The sequence below is a fragment of the Leptonotus elevatus genome, chromosome 4 (assembly GCF_054856555.1).
Source record: "Leptonotus elevatus isolate MCC_2025b chromosome 4, RoL_Lele_1.0, whole genome shotgun sequence".
Lineage (NCBI taxonomy): Eukaryota > Metazoa > Chordata > Actinopteri > Syngnathiformes > Syngnathidae > Leptonotus > Leptonotus elevatus.
In genome coordinates, this window is record NC_141242.1 from 5757413 (window position 1) to 5778183 (window position 20771).

General features: G+C 41.5%; 2 protein-coding genes and 41 non-coding genes across 43 annotated transcripts in view; 42 read left to right on the forward strand and 1 right to left on the reverse strand.

Annotated features, from left to right (window-relative positions):
* The window catches only part of duox (dual oxidase), a 38070-nt gene extending 22099 nt beyond the window's left edge, over nucleotides 1–15971 (reverse strand). The window contains exons 1-2 of the mRNA XM_086072782.1: nucleotides 15852–15971; nucleotides 15684–15767 (exon numbers count right to left, since the gene is read on the reverse strand). Coding sequence (XP_085928908.1) covers nucleotides 15684–15767; nucleotides 15852–15912 — 145 coding nt within the window. The 5' untranslated portion in view covers nucleotides 15913–15971. The remainder of the gene's footprint in view (nucleotides 1–15683; nucleotides 15768–15851) is intronic.
* On the forward strand, nucleotides 453–524 carry trnag-ucc (transfer RNA glycine (anticodon UCC)). The gene has a single exon. It is a non-coding gene; the product is annotated as a tRNA-Gly (tRNA).
* On the forward strand, nucleotides 760–831 carry trnag-ucc (transfer RNA glycine (anticodon UCC)). Its single transcript has one exon. It is a non-coding gene; the product is annotated as a tRNA-Gly (tRNA).
* trnag-ucc (transfer RNA glycine (anticodon UCC)) lies at nucleotides 1011–1082 on the forward strand. The gene has a single exon. It is a non-coding gene; the product is annotated as a tRNA-Gly (tRNA).
* trnag-ucc (transfer RNA glycine (anticodon UCC)) lies at nucleotides 1316–1387 on the forward strand. Its single transcript has one exon. It is a non-coding gene; the product is annotated as a tRNA-Gly (tRNA).
* On the forward strand, nucleotides 1623–1694 carry trnag-ucc (transfer RNA glycine (anticodon UCC)). The gene has a single exon. It is a non-coding gene; the product is annotated as a tRNA-Gly (tRNA).
* Nucleotides 2178–2249, forward strand: trnag-ucc (transfer RNA glycine (anticodon UCC)). The gene has a single exon. It is a non-coding gene; the product is annotated as a tRNA-Gly (tRNA).
* On the forward strand, nucleotides 2485–2556 carry trnag-ucc (transfer RNA glycine (anticodon UCC)). The gene has a single exon. It is a non-coding gene; the product is annotated as a tRNA-Gly (tRNA).
* Nucleotides 2792–2863, forward strand: trnag-ucc (transfer RNA glycine (anticodon UCC)). The gene has a single exon. It is a non-coding gene; the product is annotated as a tRNA-Gly (tRNA).
* Nucleotides 3042–3113, forward strand: trnag-ucc (transfer RNA glycine (anticodon UCC)). Its single transcript has one exon. It is a non-coding gene; the product is annotated as a tRNA-Gly (tRNA).
* On the forward strand, nucleotides 3349–3420 carry trnag-ucc (transfer RNA glycine (anticodon UCC)). The gene has a single exon. It is a non-coding gene; the product is annotated as a tRNA-Gly (tRNA).
* Nucleotides 3656–3727, forward strand: trnag-ucc (transfer RNA glycine (anticodon UCC)). Its single transcript has one exon. It is a non-coding gene; the product is annotated as a tRNA-Gly (tRNA).
* trnag-ucc (transfer RNA glycine (anticodon UCC)) lies at nucleotides 3963–4034 on the forward strand. The gene has a single exon. It is a non-coding gene; the product is annotated as a tRNA-Gly (tRNA).
* Nucleotides 4270–4341, forward strand: trnag-ucc (transfer RNA glycine (anticodon UCC)). The gene has a single exon. It is a non-coding gene; the product is annotated as a tRNA-Gly (tRNA).
* Nucleotides 4577–4648, forward strand: trnag-ucc (transfer RNA glycine (anticodon UCC)). The gene has a single exon. It is a non-coding gene; the product is annotated as a tRNA-Gly (tRNA).
* Nucleotides 4827–4898, forward strand: trnag-ucc (transfer RNA glycine (anticodon UCC)). The gene has a single exon. It is a non-coding gene; the product is annotated as a tRNA-Gly (tRNA).
* Nucleotides 5078–5149, forward strand: trnag-ucc (transfer RNA glycine (anticodon UCC)). Its single transcript has one exon. It is a non-coding gene; the product is annotated as a tRNA-Gly (tRNA).
* Nucleotides 5383–5454, forward strand: trnag-ucc (transfer RNA glycine (anticodon UCC)). The gene has a single exon. It is a non-coding gene; the product is annotated as a tRNA-Gly (tRNA).
* Nucleotides 5690–5761, forward strand: trnag-ucc (transfer RNA glycine (anticodon UCC)). Its single transcript has one exon. It is a non-coding gene; the product is annotated as a tRNA-Gly (tRNA).
* trnag-ucc (transfer RNA glycine (anticodon UCC)) lies at nucleotides 6245–6316 on the forward strand. The gene has a single exon. It is a non-coding gene; the product is annotated as a tRNA-Gly (tRNA).
* Nucleotides 6552–6623, forward strand: trnag-ucc (transfer RNA glycine (anticodon UCC)). The gene has a single exon. It is a non-coding gene; the product is annotated as a tRNA-Gly (tRNA).
* On the forward strand, nucleotides 6859–6930 carry trnag-ucc (transfer RNA glycine (anticodon UCC)). Its single transcript has one exon. It is a non-coding gene; the product is annotated as a tRNA-Gly (tRNA).
* Nucleotides 7109–7180, forward strand: trnag-ucc (transfer RNA glycine (anticodon UCC)). The gene has a single exon. It is a non-coding gene; the product is annotated as a tRNA-Gly (tRNA).
* Nucleotides 7416–7487, forward strand: trnag-ucc (transfer RNA glycine (anticodon UCC)). The gene has a single exon. It is a non-coding gene; the product is annotated as a tRNA-Gly (tRNA).
* On the forward strand, nucleotides 7723–7794 carry trnag-ucc (transfer RNA glycine (anticodon UCC)). Its single transcript has one exon. It is a non-coding gene; the product is annotated as a tRNA-Gly (tRNA).
* trnag-ucc (transfer RNA glycine (anticodon UCC)) lies at nucleotides 8030–8102 on the forward strand. Its single transcript has one exon. It is a non-coding gene; the product is annotated as a tRNA-Gly (tRNA).
* On the forward strand, nucleotides 8338–8409 carry trnag-ucc (transfer RNA glycine (anticodon UCC)). The gene has a single exon. It is a non-coding gene; the product is annotated as a tRNA-Gly (tRNA).
* On the forward strand, nucleotides 8645–8716 carry trnag-ucc (transfer RNA glycine (anticodon UCC)). Its single transcript has one exon. It is a non-coding gene; the product is annotated as a tRNA-Gly (tRNA).
* Nucleotides 8895–8966, forward strand: trnag-ucc (transfer RNA glycine (anticodon UCC)). The gene has a single exon. It is a non-coding gene; the product is annotated as a tRNA-Gly (tRNA).
* trnag-ucc (transfer RNA glycine (anticodon UCC)) lies at nucleotides 9202–9273 on the forward strand. Its single transcript has one exon. It is a non-coding gene; the product is annotated as a tRNA-Gly (tRNA).
* trnag-ucc (transfer RNA glycine (anticodon UCC)) lies at nucleotides 9482–9553 on the forward strand. Its single transcript has one exon. It is a non-coding gene; the product is annotated as a tRNA-Gly (tRNA).
* On the forward strand, nucleotides 9789–9860 carry trnag-ucc (transfer RNA glycine (anticodon UCC)). The gene has a single exon. It is a non-coding gene; the product is annotated as a tRNA-Gly (tRNA).
* Nucleotides 10039–10110, forward strand: trnag-ucc (transfer RNA glycine (anticodon UCC)). The gene has a single exon. It is a non-coding gene; the product is annotated as a tRNA-Gly (tRNA).
* Nucleotides 10346–10417, forward strand: trnag-ucc (transfer RNA glycine (anticodon UCC)). The gene has a single exon. It is a non-coding gene; the product is annotated as a tRNA-Gly (tRNA).
* Nucleotides 10596–10667, forward strand: trnag-ucc (transfer RNA glycine (anticodon UCC)). The gene has a single exon. It is a non-coding gene; the product is annotated as a tRNA-Gly (tRNA).
* trnag-ucc (transfer RNA glycine (anticodon UCC)) lies at nucleotides 10903–10974 on the forward strand. Its single transcript has one exon. It is a non-coding gene; the product is annotated as a tRNA-Gly (tRNA).
* trnag-ucc (transfer RNA glycine (anticodon UCC)) lies at nucleotides 11210–11281 on the forward strand. The gene has a single exon. It is a non-coding gene; the product is annotated as a tRNA-Gly (tRNA).
* On the forward strand, nucleotides 11517–11588 carry trnag-ucc (transfer RNA glycine (anticodon UCC)). Its single transcript has one exon. It is a non-coding gene; the product is annotated as a tRNA-Gly (tRNA).
* On the forward strand, nucleotides 11969–12040 carry trnag-ucc (transfer RNA glycine (anticodon UCC)). The gene has a single exon. It is a non-coding gene; the product is annotated as a tRNA-Gly (tRNA).
* trnag-ucc (transfer RNA glycine (anticodon UCC)) lies at nucleotides 12336–12407 on the forward strand. The gene has a single exon. It is a non-coding gene; the product is annotated as a tRNA-Gly (tRNA).
* On the forward strand, nucleotides 12835–12906 carry trnag-ucc (transfer RNA glycine (anticodon UCC)). Its single transcript has one exon. It is a non-coding gene; the product is annotated as a tRNA-Gly (tRNA).
* On the forward strand, nucleotides 13287–13358 carry trnag-ucc (transfer RNA glycine (anticodon UCC)). Its single transcript has one exon. It is a non-coding gene; the product is annotated as a tRNA-Gly (tRNA).
* Nucleotides 15590–20755, forward strand: duoxa (dual oxidase maturation factor). The gene is made up of 8 exons (XM_086072781.1): nucleotides 15590–15995; nucleotides 16840–17048; nucleotides 17136–17193; nucleotides 17285–17419; nucleotides 18181–18388; nucleotides 18460–18674; nucleotides 18749–18942; nucleotides 20359–20755. Exons 2-8 carry the CDS (start codon nucleotides 16902–16904, stop codon nucleotides 20368–20370), a joined length of 969 nt encoding a protein of 322 aa, XP_085928907.1. The 5' UTR covers nucleotides 15590–15995; nucleotides 16840–16901; the 3' UTR covers nucleotides 20371–20755.
* The last annotated feature ends 16 nt before the right edge of the window (nucleotides 20756–20771 follow it).

Sequence of the window (20771 nt, forward strand, 5' to 3'; positions counted from 1 at the left end):
GTCCCCAGCAATCTTCCAATGACTGCTTAGGTGGCATAGCGCTTTCCTCCAATGACTTCTTTGGTGGTATTGTGGATTGCATACTCTGCTTCCATTCACTGCAATTTTAATATTGTGGTTTGCTTACCTCTATTGACTTGCAACTGCATTGGTTGTATAGTGGTGAGCATAGCTCCCTTCCAAGCAGTTGACCCGGGTTTGATTCCCGGCCAATGCATGGCTTTTTGCCTCAAACTGCTTTAAAGCAAGAGTCCCCAGCAATCGTCCAATGACTGCTTAGGTGGCATTACGCTTATCTCAATTGATTTCTTTGGTGGTATAGCGGTTAGCATAGTATTTGCTTCCATTCACTGCGTTTTTAGTTTTTCTTCTATTCACTGCTTTTTTAGTTTTTGCTTCCATTCACTGCAATTTTGATATTGTGGTTTGCTTACCTCTAAAGTCTCTCAACTGCATTGGTGGTATAGTGGTGAGTATAGCTGCCTTCCAAGCAGTTGACCCGGGTTCGATTCCCGGCCAATGCACGGCTTTTTGCCTCAAACTGCTTCAAAGCAAGAGTCCCCAGCAATCGTCCAATGACTGCTTAGGTGGCATTACGCTTATCTCAATTGATTTCTTTGGTGGTATAGCGGTTAGCATAGTGTTTGCTTCCATTCACTGCGTTTTTAGTTTTTCTTCCATTCACTGCGTTTTTAGTTTTTGCTTCCATTCACTGCAATTTTGATATTGTGGTTTGCTTAACTCTAATGTCTCTCAACTGCATTGGTGGTATAGTGGTGAGCATAGCTGCCTTCCAAGCAGTTGACCCGGGTTCGATTCCCGGCCAATGCATCTCTTTCTGCATCAAACTACTTTAAAGCAAGCGTCCCCAGCAATCTTCCAATGACTGCTTAGGTGGCATAGCGCGTTCCTCCATTGACTTCTTTGGTGGTATTGTGGTTTGCATACTCTGCTTCCATTCACTGCAAATTTTGATATGGTGGTTTGCTTACCTCTAATGTCTTTCAACTGCATTGGTGGTATAGTGGTGAGCATAGCTACCTTCCAAGCAGTTGACCCGAGTTCGATTCCCGGCCAATGCATCTCTTTCTGCGTCAAACTACTTTAAAGCAAGCGTCCCCAGCAATTTTCCAATGACTGCTTAGGTGGCATAGCGCTTTCCTCCATTGACTTCTTTGGTGGTATTGTGGTTTGCATACTCTGCTTCCATTCACTGCGTTTTTAGTTTTTCTTCCATTGACTGCGTTTTTAGTTTTTGCTTCCATTCACTGCAATTTGGATATTGCGGTTTGCTTACCTCTAACGTCGCTCAACTGCATTGGTGGTATAGTGGTGAGCATAGCTGCCTTCCAAGCAGTTGACCCGGGTTCGATTCCCGGCCAATGCACCTCTTTTTGCCTCAAACTGCTTTAAAGCAAGAGTCCCCAGCAATCGTCCAATGACTGCTTAGGTGGCATTACGCTTATCTCAATTGATATCTTTAGTGGTATAGCGGTTAGCATAGTATTTGCTTCCATTCACTGCGTTTTTAGTTTTTCTTCTATTCACTGCTTTTTTAGTTTTTGCTTCCATTCACTGCAATTTTGATATTGTGGTTTGCTTACCTCTAATGTCGCTCAACTGCATTGGTGGTATAGTGGTGATCATAGCTGCCTTCCAAGCAGTTGACCCGGGTTCGATTCCCGGCCAATGCATCTCTTTCTGCATCAAACTACTTTAAAGCAAGCGTCCCCAGCAATCTTCCAATGACTGCTTAGGTGGCATAGCGCTTTCCTCCATTGACTTCTTTGGTGGTATTGTGGTTTGCATACTCTGCTTCCATTCACTGCAATTTTGATATGGTGGTTTGCTTACCTCTAATGTCTTTCAACTGCATTGGTGGTATAGTGGTGAGCATAGCTACATTCCAAGCAGTTGACCCGAGTTCGATTCCCGGCCAATGCATCTCTTTCTGCATCAAACTACTTTAAAGCAAGCGTCCCCAGCAATTTTCCAATGACTGCTTAGGTGGCATAGCGCTTTCCTCCATTGACTTCTTTGGTGGTATTGTTGTTTGCATACTCTGCTTCCATTCACTGCGTTTTTAGTTTTTCTTCCATTGACTGCGTTTTTAGTTTTTGCTTCCATTCACTGCAATTTGGATATTGCGGTTTGCTTACCTCTGATGTCGCTCAACTGCATTGGTGGTATAGTGGTGAGCATAGCTGCCTTCCAAGCAGTTGACCCGGGTTCGATTCCCGGCCAATGCACCTCTTTTTGCCTCAAACTGCTTTAAAGCAAGAGTCCCCAGCAATCGTCCAATGACTGCTTAGGTGGCATTACGCTTATCTCAATTGATTTCTTTGGTGGTATAGCGGTTAGCATAGTATTTGCTTCCATTCACTGCGTTTTTAGTTTTTCTTCTATTCACTGCTTTTTTAGTTTTTGCTTCCATTCACTGCAATTTTGATATTGTGTTTTGCTTACCTCTAAAGTCTCTCAACTGCATTGGTGGTATAGTGGTGAGTATAGCTGCCTTCCAAGCAGTTGACCCGGGTTCGATTCCCGGCCAATGCACGGCTTTTTGCCTCAAACTGCTTCAAAGCAAGAGTCCCCAGCAATCGTCCAATGACTGCTTAGGTGGCATTACGCTTATCTCAATTGATTTCTTTGGTGGTATAGCGGTTAGCATAGTGTTTGCTTCCATTCACTGCGTTTTTAGTTTTTCTTCCATTCACTGCGTTTTTAGTTTTTGCTTCCATTCACTGCAATTTTGATATTGTGGTTTGCTTACCTCTAATGTCTCTCAACTGCATTGTTGGTATAGTGGTGAGCATAGCTGCCTTCCAAGCAGTTGACCCGGGTTCGATTCCCGGCCAATGCATCTCTTTCTGCATCAAACTACTTTAAAGCAAGCGTCCCCACCAATCTTCCAATGACTGCTTAGGTGGCATAGCGCTTTCCTCCATTAACTTCTTTGGTGGTATTGTGGTTTGCATACTCTGCTTCCATTCACTGCAATTTTGATATGGTGGTTTGCTTACCTCTAATGTCTTTCAATTGCATTGGTGGTATAGTGGTGTGCATAGCTACCTTCCAAGCAGTTGACCCGGGTTCGATTCCCGGCCAATGCATGGCTTTTTACCTCAAACTGCTTTAAAGCAAGAGTCCCCAGCAATCGGCCAATGACTGCGTAGGTGGCATAGCACTTGATTCAATTGAGTTCTTTTGTGGTATAGCGGTTAGCATAGTGTTTTCTTCCATTCACTGCGTTTTTGGTTTTTCTTCCATTCACTGCGTTTTTAGTTTTTGCTTCCATTCACTGCAATTTTGTTATTGTGGTTTGCTTACCTCTAATGTCTTTCAACTGCATTGGTGGTATAGTGGTGAGCATAGCTGCCTTCCAAGCAGTTGACCCGTGTTCGATTCCCGGCCAATGCACGACTTTTTGCCTAAAACTGCTTCAAAGCAAGAGTCCCCAGCAATCGTCCAATGACTGCTTAGGTGGCATTACGCTTATCTCAATTGATTTCTTTGGTGGTATAGCGGTTAGCATAGTATTTGCTTCCATTCACTGCGTTTTTAGTTTTTCTTCCATTCACTGCGTTTTTAGTTTTTGCTTCCATTCACTGCAATTTTGATATTGTGGTTTTCTTACCTCTAATGTCGCTCAACTGCATTGGTGGTATAGTGGTGAGCATAGCTGCCTTCCAAGCAGTTGGCCTGGGTTCGATTCCCGGCCAATGCATCTCTTTCTGCATCAAACTACTTTAAAGCAAGCGTCCCCAGCAATCTTTCAATGACTGCTTAGGTGGCATAGCGCTTTCCTCCATTGACTTCTTTGGTGGTATTGTGGTTAGCATAGTATTTGCTTCCATTCACTGCGTTTTTAGTTTTTCTTCCATTCACTGCGTTTTTAGTTTTTGCTTCCATTCACTGCAATTTTGATATTGTGGTTTTCTTACCTCTAATGTCGCTAAACTGCATTGGTGGTATAGTGGTGAGCATAGCTGCCTTCCAAGCAGTTGACCCGGGTTCGATTCCCGGCCAATGCACCTCTTTTTGCCTCAAACTGCTTTAAAGCAAGAGTCCCCAGCAATCATCCAATGACTGCTTAGGTGGCATTACGCTTATCTCAATTGATTTCTTTGGTGGTATAGCGGTTAGCATAGTATTTGCTTCCATTCACTGCGTTTTTAGTTTTTCTTCTATTCACTGCTTTTTTAGTTTTTGCTTCCATTCACTGCAATTTTGATATTGTGGTTTGCTTACCTCTAAAGTCTCTCAACTGCATTGGTGGTATAGTGGTGAGTATAGCTGCCTTCCAAGCAGTTGACCCGGGTTCGATTCCCGGCCAATGCACGGCTTTTTGCCTCAAACTGCTTCAAAGCAAGAGTCCCCAGCAATCGTCCAATGACTGCTTAGGTGGCATTACGATTATCTCAATTGATTTCTTTGGTGGTATAGCGGTTAGCATAGTATTTGCTTCCATTCACTGCGTTTTTAGTTTTTCTTCCATTCACTGCGTTTTTAGTTTTTGCTTCCATTCACTGCAATTTTGATATTGTGGTTTGCTTACCTCTAATGTCTCTCAACTGCATTGGTGGTATAGTGGTGAGCATAGCTGCCTTCCAAGCAGTTGACCCGGGTTCGATTCCCGGCCAATGCATCTCTTTCTGCATCAAACTACTTTAAAGCAAGCATCCCCAGCAATCTTCCAATGATTGCTTAGGTGGCATAGCGCTTTCATCCATTGACTTCTTTGGTGGTATTGTGGTTTGCGTACTCTGCTTCCATTCACTGCAATTTTAATATTGTGGTTTGCTTACCTCTATTGACTTGCAACTGCATTGGTGGTATAGTGGTGAGCATAGCTGCCTTCCAAGCAGTTGACCCGGGTTCGATTCCCGGCCAATGCATCTCTTTCTGCATCAAACTACTTTAAAGCAAGCGTCCCCAGCAATCTTCCAATGACTGCTTAGGTGGCATAGCGCGTTCCTCCATTGACTTCTTTGGTGGTATTGTGGTTTGCATACTCTGCTTCCATTCACTGCAAATTTTGATATGGTGGTTTGCTTACCTCTAATGTCTTTCAACTGCATTGGTGGTATAGTGGTGAGCATAGCTACCTTCCAAGCAGTTGACCCGAGTTCGATTCCCGGCCAATGCATCTCTTTCTGCGTCAAACTACTTTAAAGCAAGCGTCCCCAGCAATTTTCCAATGACTGCTTAGGTGGTATAGCGCTTTCCTCCATTGACTTCTTTGGTGGTATTGTGGTTTGCATACTCTGCTTCCATTCACTGCGTTTTTAGTTTTTCTTCCATTGACTGCGTTTTTAGTTTTTGCTTCCATTCACTGCAATTTGGATATTGCGGTTTGCTTACCTCTTACGTCGCTCAACTGCATTGGTGGTATAGTGGTGAGCATAGCTGCCTTCCAAGCAGTTGACCCGGGTTCGATTCCCGGCCAATGCACCTCTTTTTGCCTCAAACTGCTTTAAAGCAAGAGTCCCCAGCAATCGTCCAATGACTGCTTAGGTGGCATTACGCTTATCTCAATTGATATCTTTAGTGGTATAGCGGTTAGCATAGTATTTGCTTCCATTCACTGCGTTTTTAGTTTTTCTTCTATTCACTGCTTTTTTAGTTTTTGCTTCCATTCACTGCAATTTTGATATTGTGGTTTGCTTACCTCTAATGTCGCTCAACTGCATTGGTGGTATAGTGGTGATCATAGCTGCCTTCCAAGCAGTTGACCCGGGTTCGATTCCCGGCCAATGCATCTCTTTCTGCATCAAACTACTTTAAAGCAAGCGTCCCCAGCAATCTTCCAATGACTGCTTAGGTGGCATAGCGCTTTCCTCCATTGACTTCTTTGGTGGTATTGTGGTTTGCATACTCTGCTTCCATTCACTGCAATTTTGATATGGTGGTTTGCTTACCTCTAATGTCTTTCAACTGCATTGGTGGTATAGTGGTGAGCATAGCTACATTCCAAGCAGTTGACCCGAGTTCGATTCCCGGCCAATGCATCTCTTTCTGCATCAAACTACTTTAAAGCAAGCGTCCCCAGCAATTTTCCAATGACTGCTTAGGTGGCATAGCGCTTTCCTCCATTGACTTCTTTGGTGGTATTGTTGTTTGCATACTCTGCTTCCATTCACTGCGTTTTTAGTTTTTCTTCCATTGACTGCGTTTTTAGTTTTTGCTTCCATTCACTGCAATTTGGATATTGCGGTTTGCTTACCTCTGATGTCGCTCAACTGCATTGGTGGTATAGTGGTGAGCATAGCTGCCTTCCAAGCAGTTGACCCGGGTTCGATTCCCGGCAAATGCACCTCTTTTTGCCTCAAACTGCTTTAAAGCAAGAGTCCCCAGCAATCGTCCAATGACTGCTTAGGTGGCATTACGCTTATCTCAATTGATTTCTTTGGTGGTATAGCGGTTAGCATAGTATTTGCTTCCATTCACTGCGTTTTTAGTTTTTCTTCTATTCACTGCTTTTTTAGTTTTTGCTTCCATTCACTGCAATTTTGATATTGTGTTTTGCTTACCTCTAAAGTCTCTCAACTGCATTGGTGGTATAGTGGTGAGTATAGCTGCCTTCCAAGCAGTTGACCCGGGTTCGATTCCCGGCCAATGCACGGCTTTTTGCCTCAAACTGCTTCAAAGCAAGAGTCCCCAGCAATCGTCCAATGACTGCTTAGGTGGCATTACGCTTATCTCAATTGATTTCTTTGGTGGTATAGCGGTTAGCATAGTGTTTGCTTCCATTCACTGCGTTTTTAGTTTTTCTTCCATTCACTGCGTTTTTAGTTTTTGCTTCCATTCACTGCAATTTTGATATTGTGGTTTGCTTACCTCTAATGTCTCTCAACTGCATTGTTGGTATAGTGGTGAGCATAGCTGCCTTCCAAGCAGTTGACCCGGGTTCGATTCCCGGCCAATGCATCTCTTTCTGCATCAAACTACTTTAAAGCAAGCGTCCCCAGCAATCTTCCAATGACTGCTTAGGTGGCATAGCGCTTTCCTCCATTAACTTCTTTGGTGGTATTGTGGTTTGCATACTCTGCTTCCATTCACTGCAATTTTGATATGGTGGTTTGCTTACCTCTAATGTCTTTCAATTGCATTGGTGGTATAGTGGTGTGCATAGCTACCTTCCAAGCAGTTGACCCGGGTTCGATTCCCGGCCAATGCATGGCTTTTTACCTCAAACTGCTTTAAAGCAAGAGTCCCCAGCAATCGGCCAATGACTGCGTAGGTGGCATAGCACTTGATTCAATTGAGTTCTTTTGTGGTATAGCGGTTAGCATAGTGTTTTCTTCCATTCACTGCGTTTTGGGTTTTTCTTCCATTCACTGCGTTTTTAGTTTTTGCTTCCATTCACTGCAATTTTGATATTGTGGTTTGCTTACCTCTAATGTCTTTCAACTGCATTGGTGGTATAGTGGTGAGCATAGCTGCCTTCCAAGCAGTTGACCCGTGTTCGATTCCCGGCCAATGCACGACTTTTTGCCTAAAACTGCTTCAAAGCAAGAGTCCCCAGCAATCGTCCAATGACTGCTTAGGTGGCATTACGCTTATCTCAATTGATTTCTTTGGTGGTATAGCGGTTAGCATAGTATTTGCTTCCATTCACTGCGTTTTTAGTTTTTCTTCCATTCACTGCGTTTTTAGTTTTTGCTTCCATTCACTGCAATTTTGATATTGTGGTTTTCTTACCTCTAATGTCGCTCAACTGCATTGGTGGTATAGTGGTGAGCATAGCTGCCTTCCAAGCAGTTGGCCTGGGTTCGATTCCCGGCCAATGCATCTCTTTCTGCATCAAACTACTTTAAAGCAAGCGTCCCCAGCAATCTTTCAATGACTGCTTAGGTGGCATAGCGCTTTCCTCCATTGACTTCTTTGGTGGTATTGTGGTTAGCATAGTATTTGCTTCCATTCACTGCGTTTTTAGTTTTTCTTCCATTCACTGCGTTTTTAGTTTTTGCTTCCATTCACTGCAATTTTGATATTGTGATTTTCTTACCTCTAATGTTGCTAAACTGCATTGGTGGTATAGGGGTTGAGTATAGCTGCCTTCCAAGCAGTTGACCCGGGTTCGATTCCCGGCCAATGCACCTCTTTTTGCCTCAAACTGCTTTAAAGCAAGAGTCCCCAGCAATCATCCAATGACTGCTTAGGTGGCATTACGCTTATCTCAATTGATTTCTTTGGTGGTATAGCGGTTAGCATAGTATTTGCTTCCATTCACTGCGTTTTTAGTTTTTCTTCTATTCACTGCTTTTTTAGTTTTTGCTTCCATTCACTGCAATTTTGATATTGTGGTTTGCTTACCTCTAAAGTCTCTCAACTGCATTGGTGGTATAGTGGTGAGTATAGCTGCCTTCCAAGCAGTTGACCCGGGTTCGATTCCCGGCCAATGCACGGCTTTTTGCCTCAAACTGCTTCAAAGCAAGAGTCCCCAGCAATCGTCCAATGACTGCTTAGGTGGCATTACGATTATCTCAATTGATTTCTTTGGTGGTATAGCGGTTAGCATAGTATTTGCTTCCATTCACTGCGTTTTTAGTTTTTCTTCCATTCACTGCGTTTTTAGTTTTTGCTTCCATTCACTGCAATTTTGATATTGTGGTTTGCTTACCTCTAATGTCTCTCAACTGCATTGGTGGTATAGTGGTGAGCATAGCTGCCTTCCAAGCAGTTGACCCGGGTTCGATTCCCGGCCAATGCATCTCTTTCTGCATCAAACTACTTTAAAGCAAGCATCCCCAGCAATCTTCCAATGATTGCTTAGGTGGCATAGCGCTTTCATCCATTGACTTCTTTGGTGGTATTGTGGTTTGCGTACTCTGCTTCCATTCACTGCAATTTTAATATTGTGGTTTGCTTACCTCTATTGACTTGCAACTGCATTGGTGGTATAGTGGTGAGCATAGCTGCCTTCCAAGCAGTTGACCCGGGTTCAATTCCTGGCCAATACACGGCTTTTTGCCTCAAACTGCTTTAAAGCAAGAGTCCCCAGCAATCGGCCAATGACTGCGTAGGTGGCATAGCACTTGATTCAATTGAGTTCTTTGGTGGTATAGCGGTTAGCATAGTGTTTTCTTCCATTCACTGCGTTTTTAGTTTTTCTTCCATTCACTGCGTTTTTAGTTTTTGCTTCCATTCACTGCAATTTTTATATTGTGGTTTGATTACCTCTAATGTCTTTCAACTGCATTGGTGGTATAGTGGTGAGCATAGCTGCCTTCCAAGCAGTTGACCCGGGTTCGATTCCCGGCCAATGCACGGCTTTTTGCCTCAAACTGCTTCAAATTAAGAGTCCCCAGCAATCGTCCAATGACTGCTTAGGTGGCATTACGCTTATCTCAATTGATTTCTTTGGTGGTATAGCGGTTAGCATAGTATTTGCTTCCATTCACTGCGTTTTTAGTTTTTGCTTCCATTCACTGCAATTTTGATATTGTGGTTTGCTTACCTCTAATGTCTCTCAACTGCATTGGTGGTATAGTGGTGAGCATAGCTACCTTCCAAGCAGTTGACCCGGGTACGATTCCCGGCCAATGCATGGCTTTTTGCATCAAACTGCTTTAAAGCAAGAGTCCCCAGCAATCGTCCTATGACTGCTTAGGTGGCATTACGATTATCTCAATTGATTTCTTTGGTGGTATAGCAGTTAGCATAGTATTTGTTTCCATTCACTGCGTTTTTAGTTTTTCTTCTATTCACTGCGTTTTTAGTTTTTGCTTCCATTCACTGCAATTTTGATATTGTGGTTTGCTTACCTCTAATGTCTCTCAACTGCATTGGTGGTATAGTGGTGAGCATAGCTGCCTTCCAAGCAGTTGACCCGGGTTCGATTCCTGGCCAATGCATCTCTTTCTGCATCAAACTACTTTAAAGCAAGCGTCCCCAGCAATCTTCCAATGACTGCTTAGGTGGCATAGCGCTTTCCTCCATTGACTTCTTTGGTGGTATTGTGGTTTGAATACTCTGCTTCCATTCACTGCAATTTTAATATTGTGGTTTGCTTACCTCTATTGACTTGCAACTGCATTGGTTGTATAGTGGTGAGCATAGCTGCCTTCCAAGCAGTTGACCCGGGTTCGCTTCCCGGCCAATGCATGGCTTTTTGCCTCAAACTGCTTTAAAGCAAGAGTCCCCAGCAATCGTCCTATGACTGCTTAGGTGGCATTACGATTATCTCAATTGATTTCTTTGGTGGTATAGCAGTTAGCATAGTATTTGCTTCCATTCACTGCGTTTTTAGTTTTTCTTCTATTCACTGCGTTTTTAGTTTTTGCTTCCATTCACTGCAATTTTGATATTGTGGTTTGCTTACCTCTAATGTCTCTCAACTGCATTGGTGGTATAGTGGTGAGCATAGCTGCCTTCCAAGCAGTTGACTCGGGTTCGATTCCCGGCCAATGCATCTCTTTCTGCATCAAACTACTTTAAAGCAAGCGTCCCCAGCAATCTTCCAATGACTGCTTAGGTGGCATAGCGCTTTCCTCCATTGACTTCTTTGGTGGTATTGTGGATTGCATACTCTGCTTCCATTCACTGCAATTTTGATATTGTGGTTTGCTTACCTCTAATGTCTCTCAACTGCATTGGTGGTATAGTGGTGAGCATAGCTTTCTTCCAAGCAGTTGACCCGGGTTCGATTCCCGGCCAATGCATGGCTTTTTGCATCAAACTGCTTTAAAGCAAGACTCCCCAGCAATCGGCCAATGACTGCGTAGGTGGCATAGCACTTGATTCAATTGAGTTCTTTGGTGGTATAGCGGTTAGCATAGTGTTTTCTTCCATTCACTGCGTTTTTAGTTTTTCTTCCATTCACTGCGTTTTTAGTTTTTGCTTCCATTCACTGCAATTTTGATAATGTGGTTTGCTTACTTCTAATGTCTTTCAACAGCATTGGTGGTATAGTGGTGAGCATAGCTACCTTCCAAGCAGTTGACCCGAGTTCGATTCCCGGCCAATGCATCTCTTTCTGCATCAAACTACTTTAAAGCAAGAGTCCCCAGCAATCGGCTAATGACTGCGTAGGTGGCATCGCATGTGATTCAATTGAGTTATTTGGTGGTATAGCGGTTAGCATAGTATTTGCTTCCATTCACTGCGTTTTTAGTTTTTCTTCCATTCACTGCATTTTTAGTTTTTGCTTCCATTCACTGCAATTTTGATATTGTGGTTTGCTTACCTCTAATGTCTCTCAACTGCATTGGTGGTATAGTGGTGAGCATAGCTGCCTTCCAAGCAGTTGACCCGGGTTCGATTCCCGGCCAATGCATGGCTTTTTGCCTCAAACTGCTTTAAAGCAAGAGTCCCCAGCAATCGTCCAATGTCTGCTTAGGTGGCATTACGCTTATCTCAATTGATTTCTTTGGTGGTATAGCGGTTAGCATAGTATTTGCTTCCATTCACTGCGTTTTTAGTTTTTCTTCCATTCACTGCATTTTTAGTTTTTGCTTCCATTCACTGCAATTTTGATATTGTGGTTTGCTTACCTCTAATGTCTTTCAATTGCATTGGTGGTATAGTGGTGAGCATAGCTGCCTTCCAAGCAGTTGACCCGGGTTCGATTCCCGGCCAATGCATCTCTTTCGGCATCAAACTACTTTAAAGCAAGCGTCCCCACCAATCTTCCAATGACTGCTTAGGTGGCATAGCACTTGATTGAATTGAGTTATTTGGTGGTAGAGCGGTTAGCATAGTATTTGTTTCCATTCACTGCGTTTTTAGTTTTTCTTCCATTCACTGTGTTTTTAGTTTTTCTTCCATTCACTACGTTTTTAGTTTTTGCTTCCAGTCACTGCAATTTTGATATTGTGGTTTGCTTACCTCTATTGACTTGCAACTGCATTGGTGGTATAGCGGTTATTATAGTATTTGCTTCCATTCACTGCGTTTTTAGTTTTTGCTTCCATTCACTGCAATTATGATATTGTGGTTTTCTTACCTCTATTGACTTGCAGCTGCATTGGTTGTATAGTGGTGAGCATAGCTGCCTTCCAAGCAGTTGACCCTGGTTCGATTCCCGGCCAATGCACCTCTTCTTGCCTCAAACTGCTTTAAAGCAAGAGTCCCCATCATTCGTCCAATGACTGCTTAGGTGGCATTACGCTTTCCTCAATTGATTTCTTTGGTGGTATAGCGGTGGTATGCATCTCGTTCTGCATCAAACTACTTTAAAGCAAGGGCCCCCAGCAATCTTCCAATTGCAGCTTAGGTGGCATAGCGCTTTCCTCCATTGACTTCTTTGGTGGTATTGTGGTTAGCATACTCTGCTTCCATTCACTGCAATTTTAATATTGTGGTTTGCTTACCTCTATTAACTTGCAACTGCATTGGTGGTATAGTGGTGAGCATAGCTGCCTTCCAAGCAGTTGACCCGGGTTCGATTCCCGGCCAATGCATCTCTTTCTGCATCAAACTACTTTAAAGCAAGAGTCCCCAGCAATCTTCCATTGACTGCTTTGGTGTTATAGCGGTTCGCATATTTTTTGCTACCATTCACTGCAATTTTGATAATGTGGTTTGCTTACTTCTAATGTCTTTCAACAGCATTGGTGGTATAGTGGTGAGCATAGCTACCTTCCAAGTTGTTGACCCTGGTTCGATTCCCGGCCAATGCATCTCTTTCTGCATCAAACTACTTTAAAGCAAGAGTCCCCAGCAATTGGCCAATGACTGCGTAGGTGGCATCGCACGTGATTCAATTGAGTTATTTGGTTGTATAGAGGTTAGCATAGTATTTGCTTCCAATCACTGCGTTTTTAGTTTTTGCTTCCATTCACTGCAATTTTAATATTGTGGTTTGCTTACCTCTATTGGCTTGCAACTGCATTGGTGGTATAGTGGTGAGCATAGCTGCCTTCCAAGCAGTTGACCCGGGTTCGATTCCCGGCCAATGCACCTCTTTTTGCCACAAACTGCTTTAAAGCAAGAGTCCCGAGCAATCGCCCAATGACTTCGTAGGTGGCATAGCACTTGATTGAATTGAGTTATTTGGTGGTAGAGTGGTTAGCATAGTATTTGTTTCCATTCACTGCGTTTTTAGTTTTTCTTCCATTCACTGTGTTTTTAGTTTTTCTTCCATTCACTACGTTTTTAGTTTTTGCTTCCAGTCACTGCAATTTTGATATTGTGGTTTGCTTACCTCTTTTGACTTGCAACTGCATTGGTGGTATAGCGGTTATTATAGTATTTGCTTCCATTCACTGCGTTTTTAGTTTTTGCTTCCATTCACTGCAATTTTGATATTGTGGTTTGCTTACCTCTATTGACTTGCAACTGCATTGGTGGTATAGTGGTGAGCATAGCTGCCTTCCAAGCAGTTGACCCTGGTTCGATTCCCGGCCAATGCACCTCTTCTTTCCTCAAACTGCTTTAAAGCAAGAGTCCCCAGCAATCGTCCAATGACTACTTAGGTGGCATAGCGCTTGCCTCCATTGACTTCTTTGGTGGTATAGCGGTTAGCATAGTGTTTGCTACCATTCACTGCGTTTTTTGTATTGTTGTCCAATGACTGCTGTTAAGAGGCAGATCTTTTCCTCCACGTGTTCGTTTTCTTTCGGGTAATGAGAATGTTGGTTATCCGAATACAGGCTGGAAATCGATGAACAGTTACTTCGAAGTTTTTATTTCTACAGAATATTCCGGGCACAAGTGAGTTCCAGACAATGGCTGCAGCCTCTCACAAGTGAGAAGATTTCAGAGGACTTACAACATTCTTATACTATCTTGAAGGGAGCCCCCAGCAAACAGCCCACCCGGAGTTCACCGGACATGAGATAGGACTTCAAAGACATCATTCAAACACATTGACTTCAACCACAGACAATGGCCCATTGTTGTGGAAATAGAGGATGTCCCCCAGTCATGACGGCCCCTGGCAGAAATTGCGATAACACTCACAAAGCTCTACTGAGGAAATAAGGAAATTAAAACAGTTATGACTAAGTCTGGGCACAAGACTCTCTTCACTGCATAGCGCTTGCCTCAATTGACTTATTTGGTGGTATAGCGGTTAGCATACTCTTTGCATCCATTCACTGCGTTTTTTTGGTATTGGGGTTTACTTAGCTCTGATGTTTTTCAACTGCATTGGTGGTATAGTGGTGCGCATAGCTGCCTTCCAAGCAGTTGAACTAGGTTTAGTTCCCAGCCAATGCAAGTTTTTCTGGATATAGCTACCTTAAAGCGGGAGTCCCCTGCAATTTTCAAATGACTGTTTAGGTGGAATATCATTTGGCTCTATTGACTTCTTTGGTGGTATAGCGGTTAGCATAGTGTTTTCTTCCATTCACTGCGTTTTAAATTTTTCCATTCTTTGCGATTTTGGTATTGTGATTTGCTTAGCTCTATTGCTTATTAACTGCGTTCTGGGTTTAGTGGAAAGCATAGCTACCTTCCAAGCAGTTGACCCGGGTTCAATTCATCCAACGCATGTTTTTCTGGATCCAGCTGCCTTAAAGCAAGAGTCCCCAGCAATCTTCTGTTCACTGTTAGTGGCACATTGGTTACCATACTCCTCCTCCAGTCACTTTATTGGTGATATCGTGGATATGTCTCCTCCTGACTCTGGTGGTTGTATATTGGTGAGCATAGCTCCCTTCCAAGCAGTTGTTCTGGATGTATCTGCCATCTTAATTAAAGCAAGAGTCCTTAGCCATCTCTTCCGTTCATTGCCTGTGTCTGAATTCACAATGCTGGTTCCTCTGAAGGCCGAATTTGTTGGCTGCTGCATGACGTCACTTTCGGCGCTACTCGACAGCACACACTGATTTAATAGACTGTCAATGCTGCATGTCTGCCGCGCATTGATCGATTGCCCATGAGTGGTTAATATAGCTGGACAGACGTACTGGACGAACAATTGGCCACTCGTAGCTGTAGCCCGAGGGCAGCTGATTTGTTTGTTTGTTTTATTCATTTTTCCTTTCAGACATGTCATTATAACAGCTTCCAACACAACATATTCTCATTACAGCAACAAAAAGAAAAAGGGCTGCAGAGGCTTATTAATCCCCGTCCCCAGAATACATTTATGATGCATTAATTATCAAGATCTTGAATCATACAGCGATATAAAATACACGACGGCACATCGTTGTCATTCAGTCCCAATAAACGTCTCCATCGGTTCTTATTGCCGTGTCTAGTGATGTTAGTTATTAATCATAAATTGATTAACTTGACTGGACACTGAGGTTGCGAGTTGCCACTGTAACTGTTAACTTGTGCTCGTTTTTTGCTGAAAACTGAAAAATCAGTGTGTGTTATATTTATGCTACTGATATCATAACTACGGAACATGTTTGGATATCATAAAATGCTTCAGTCAACGCAAGCTAGCTCTTGGTAAAAACAAACAAAAAACAAAACATTGACAGTAAAAATCGAATTGTACAATTTACTTTTGAGTCTTCTGTCTAGTATTTTCTGCTTTTACTTACGTAAAGGAGTCAAATGAGTACCTCTTTCACCAGTACAATATTGAGTTCAGTTCCTACGTAATGTTTACGTAAAGGTAGGTGCCAATGACGTCACCACGCAAAGGCACCGGGCAGAAAACGAGCTCGCGAGTGGCGGTGACACGCACGCCGCTGGTCAACGTTCGTCGCGTGCTGAGAAAACCAAGCGGCTTGTAATGCAAAAGTTTCAATTCGAAAGATTTTTCTTTTCCTTACCCACTGCGCCGCGTTTGGGACATCCTAAACTGTTGTACCAGCCGTCAAAGCGAGGAACTTCCCACGATATTTCACACCGCGAATCTGTTCAAATGTACCGAAAAGCCGCTTTACTCTCCACGTTGTCCACTTTGGTCTCGAACCTGTTTCACCTCGTCGTCTACTCACCGACGATGAGCAGCAAGCCGAGCACTGCGCAAACACTCCAAACCCGCTTACGCAAATCCATTGATGCAGAAAATGGATGGATGGATGGATGGATGGGCTCCTGAGCTGCAGCCAAGAGCCGTGGAGGACTTCTGAAAAGTTCAGGTAAAGTGGAGATAACATTTATTTGCATTTACTTCCTGCAGAGATTGTTCGTTTATCACTTCCTATACCAACTTTTATTTTCTATTTTTTTATTATTACTTTTATGATGGGTACGTACGTGTTCATACGAGGAAGTTGCCACGGATCTAGGTAGGAATCCACACCATAAATTGTCCACATCATACATTTTATTTTCTGTCGCTCTTTATTATTCTATTGCTACCGAACACAGTTTGCGATGCCATGTAAAAATGTAAAGGAAATTGTTATTTTTTTTATTGAACACGCTTCACTGTCAAAGCTTATCTGATTAAGTTGTATTATATTATGTAAGGTCGTGTTTTATCATCACTTTTACCTCCAGAAATTTTGATATACTGTACTAGCAAAAACATTCCACGATTTTTCTATCAAATCAAGAAAAAGAAAGACAAACATTCCCATGATCTCGTCCCATTTGTTTAAAAAATAAATAAATAAAGTACTTAGTGATGTGCAGTACTCATAAAGGTGCATTAGTAAATCATTTCTGCCTCAATTAAGTGAAATTGGATCATTGTTCTCATCACACTGGTTGAAAAATCACTCTACTGTTTTAATGTATTTGTTAAGGAGAGAGTGAGAGTCGTTGCTTACCTGTGCGGAGGTTGAAAGGTAGTGAGTTCAGCAGGTTGATCTGCAGTTGCGGGAGCAGCTGAAGTGTCTTCTGCTTCATTTAAAAACATGTGACCTGGAATTCCCAGATGGGCTTGGTTATTTGCGCTGAATCATACCTCTTCCCCACTTTTCTCCAGTCAAACCATCCTCTTCCTTGTGTATAAAAGAGGCACATGTTTCCTCATAGGTCACACTCGCTGCTTCACTCGCAAGAATCCCCTGCGACGTGTTAAGAGCCGGAGACCCGACATGACGTTCTACGATGACATTTATCCTTTCTACCATATGCGAAGGACATCCTTCATCTTCAGTGGCCACTTGCTCGCCGTTATCGTGTGCTTCCTTGTGCTCATGCTCTGTATACTTCTCATTCTGCCAGGGATTCGAGGAAAGTCGGTGAGTGGAAAGCCTCTCAAATTAAATCTTAAAATCAACATTTTCCTTCAAACGAATGTCACTGTATGTCTCTTTTCTCGTAATCAGCGGATCTTCTGGCTGCTGAGGATCGTACTGAGCTTGTTTATCGGCGCCGTCATCGTGGGTGAGTTCACCGCTTTTTCCACAAACCTTTTCATGAATCTAGCATTTAAATTGTGTTTCTCGCTCTTTTTTTTTTTTTGTTCCTCCTGCAGCGCTCAACTTCACTGACAACTGGGCTGAGGCTCGTATGACCACAAACGCCACCTACAAGTCTTTCAGCAATGCGGTGGTTCACGCTGACGTTGGTTTACATGTTGGCCTGTACGGCATCAATGTTACACTAAAAGGTCAGTCACGGTGTGTTTTTGTGAGAGTGACACAATATTTTGGTGGGTGTAAAAAAAGTTAAATCAGAATACTTTGAGTAGATAATGTCCTAAAAAAAAAGTTTTTATGTGAGTGTTCTTCTCAGGGATTATAATGAGGTGAATGCCACAGATTTGCGATTTCCGGGTTTTACACATCAGCGCCGTTTCCAACCAGGGTTATTATAGTTTTGGAATTTTTCATTTTAGTTAGTTTTTATTTCGTTTTGAGTTTTGGTTTTTAAATTGAGTTAGTTTTAATTAGTTTTCAAGGGGGTTCTGTTAGTTTTTGTTATTTCATATCTGCTTAGTTTTAGTTTAGTTTTAGTTAGTTTCAGTATTAGTTTTAGTTTTTTTTTTTTTAAATGTGTATTACTTATTTATATTTATATTTATTATATTTAAAAAACACCATGGGAGCAACGTCATCTGAAGGTGCTTTTCTATTTGCTGCTGCTAGATGACGTCACTTTTGTGTGACACACTTTCAAATGTCCTTATTCCGGTTAATATCAAAATAAATCTACTTAAAATCACATTTTAAATCATCCCCTAAAGGCTCATGCATTAAATGACTAAAACGAAGGACATTTTTGCTAGTAGTAGTAATGATGTTGACCTAAAAAACGTATAAAAACGATATAAACGCTATAAACCACAGATTTCTGTTGGCTATGTGAACCAGTACCGTACACTACATGTTAACGTTGCAATCGGTATGGTGCCCCCTTTTCACTCTGCAGGCAATCCTGTTGTTCAGTTGAACGAGACAATCGACTATAATGAGATGTTCAGCTGGCGCGACACTATTGAGGACGATTATGAGGAAGCGTTGGAGAAAGGAGTACCGAACCCCATCCTATACATCGCTGAGAAATTCACTCTCAGCAGCCCGTGCGGCCTCATCTTCCACTATAGACACTCTGGCCGATACGCATCTGCAACTCTCTGGTATGTAAATATAAAATTGTGGTCTACTTTTGTTTAAATGTTGTAGGAATTAACTGACTGTTCCCAACCAGGGCGGCATTTTGCTGCTGGATGCTGGTCAACATTCTCTTCTGCATGCCAGTTATTTTATACGCCGGCTACATGATGTTGGCTACAGCCGCTTTCCTTTTCATCTCGGCGGCTGCTTTCACCGCCATCATGCATGCGCCCAACTGTATTTTCTCCATCGGAACCGTCTCTTTTGAAGCGGAATACAGCTTTTCATTTTGGCTGGCTCTGGCTACCGGTAAATATTGAATGTCTTGCTTACAGATTCCATGAGGTTTTGTTTGAATTTGACCAAACTGAAATCTTTCCTAGGTGTGCTGTGTACTGTCATCGGGGCTCTGGTGGTGATAATGAACTTTATGTTACCTGAGAAGATGAAGGAGGCTTTCAGTGTGGGTGTTGACAGTTATGAAGATGAGGATATTTCTTACGGGGAGACGTACTTGAATTCAGCCATCCTCGATGATGTAACAGTCTCATCACGCACATCCACAGAGGGCACAGTGGTCAGTATACATCCAGTTATATATTGATCCTCTTCTTATAACATCAGTTCGATTTGATATTTGAAAATGAAACAGAATTACCTTGTACCTCCAAAATCGTCACTTTTTAGGAGACCCCAAAAATAGAACGTCTGTTCAACCTTTAATATGACATCATCAATGAAAGCATGTTTGTTCAACCTTTAACATTGTATATCATCATCATCAAGCAAGCAATTTTCACCACTTTAGATTGGTCAATAATTTGTAAAAATAAAATAAAATAATATATATATATATATATATATATATATATATATATATATATATATAAATAATAATAATAATAATAATAATTAAAAAAATGTTCAACCTTTAACATTGCATTACATCATCAAGCAAGTGAATGTTGTATGTTCACCACTTTAGATTGGTCAATAATTTGTAAAAAATGAAAAATAAATTAATAAAATAAAATAATAATAATAATAATATTAATAATAATAACACCCACACATGTGGACTGACCAATAGTATAGATTTTTTTTTTTATCTGAAATTTACGAAATTATGATTTAAGAGGTTTTGGCAGGACGCCGGTGATATACCATTTTTATTATTTATTTTATATATTGTAAATTTTTAAACAGCAACAAAGCATGATTGTCAAGGAAGAAGCCGATTTTCCTGGTCCCTGTAGCGATACAATAAAAAAAAAAAAAAGTAACTGAAGGAGAGTGTGGATATTTGTCAGGCTGACTGGTTCTATTCATTGATTGTATTTCAGTGACAGAGACGTAGCTTTTTAACCACAGGTACAAAAAAAATTATAACTATAGTCACCTGTGATTCAAATTTCAAATCGCAGCAAAACTAGTAGCTGACAGTCAGCCACTCACGAAAACTAGTGACATAACCCCGGACACTGTGCAACAGCTCAGTTGTGTTTGGTTGCATTGCTTGGTTTGTAGTGGACCTAATAAAGACATTGATTAAAAAAAAATACATTCAAAATGTTCATGTTTATTTATTTATTTATTTTTTATTATTTAGATCCTTGATGTTATTGGACACATTTTAGGAAAAATACCCTTGCATTATATGCAACTTTATATCAAATTTTGCACAGCAGCTCTAAATTTAAAACATTAAAAGTAATTGTATGAATATGTTACATTAGTTTTTAATGTTTAAAAGTTTGATTGATTGTAAATTTGGTCTGCTTCTTTCAGAGTGTAAAATGTAACAATATACAGCTTTTTAAAAAAACAAGCAGCTCTCAACATGATACAGTGTAGTTCTACATTGCTGCAAACTACAACCACATATTGATAACTGTTTAAGTACCACTGTGTCAATCATTGTTTTCTTTGCGAAAAAAAAGTTAGCACCGATTGATTGGATATACATAACTTCCTTTTTGTTTTTGTTTCTCAGGAACATGTATGAGTCCCTCTCTACAACTTTTGCAGTCAATACTTGAAGATCGTGCGAGAGAATGTTGAATGTCACTCGTATCTGCGTCAAATGTCTGTGTATGTTTTCAGTGATTTAACTGTACTTTATTTGTAAATACATAACTATTTTTTTGTACGGAATCCATGCACTGTAGTGTTAATGAACACGTCACTTTTTTTTAATTTTGTTTTTGTTAGTCTAGCATTGGCCCATGTTATTTTCGCTTGCCATGAAAGACTAAAAATATGTAGATCCTGTAGGATTGTGGCAAATATATTGCTAGTAAAAAAAAAAAAAAGAAAGACAAAACAGTATGCTATATTTCTTGTTATGGTATTCAAGCAAGAGTATCTACCCTTGCTAAACAGAAAAAGTTATTCAGCCAGCTAGGA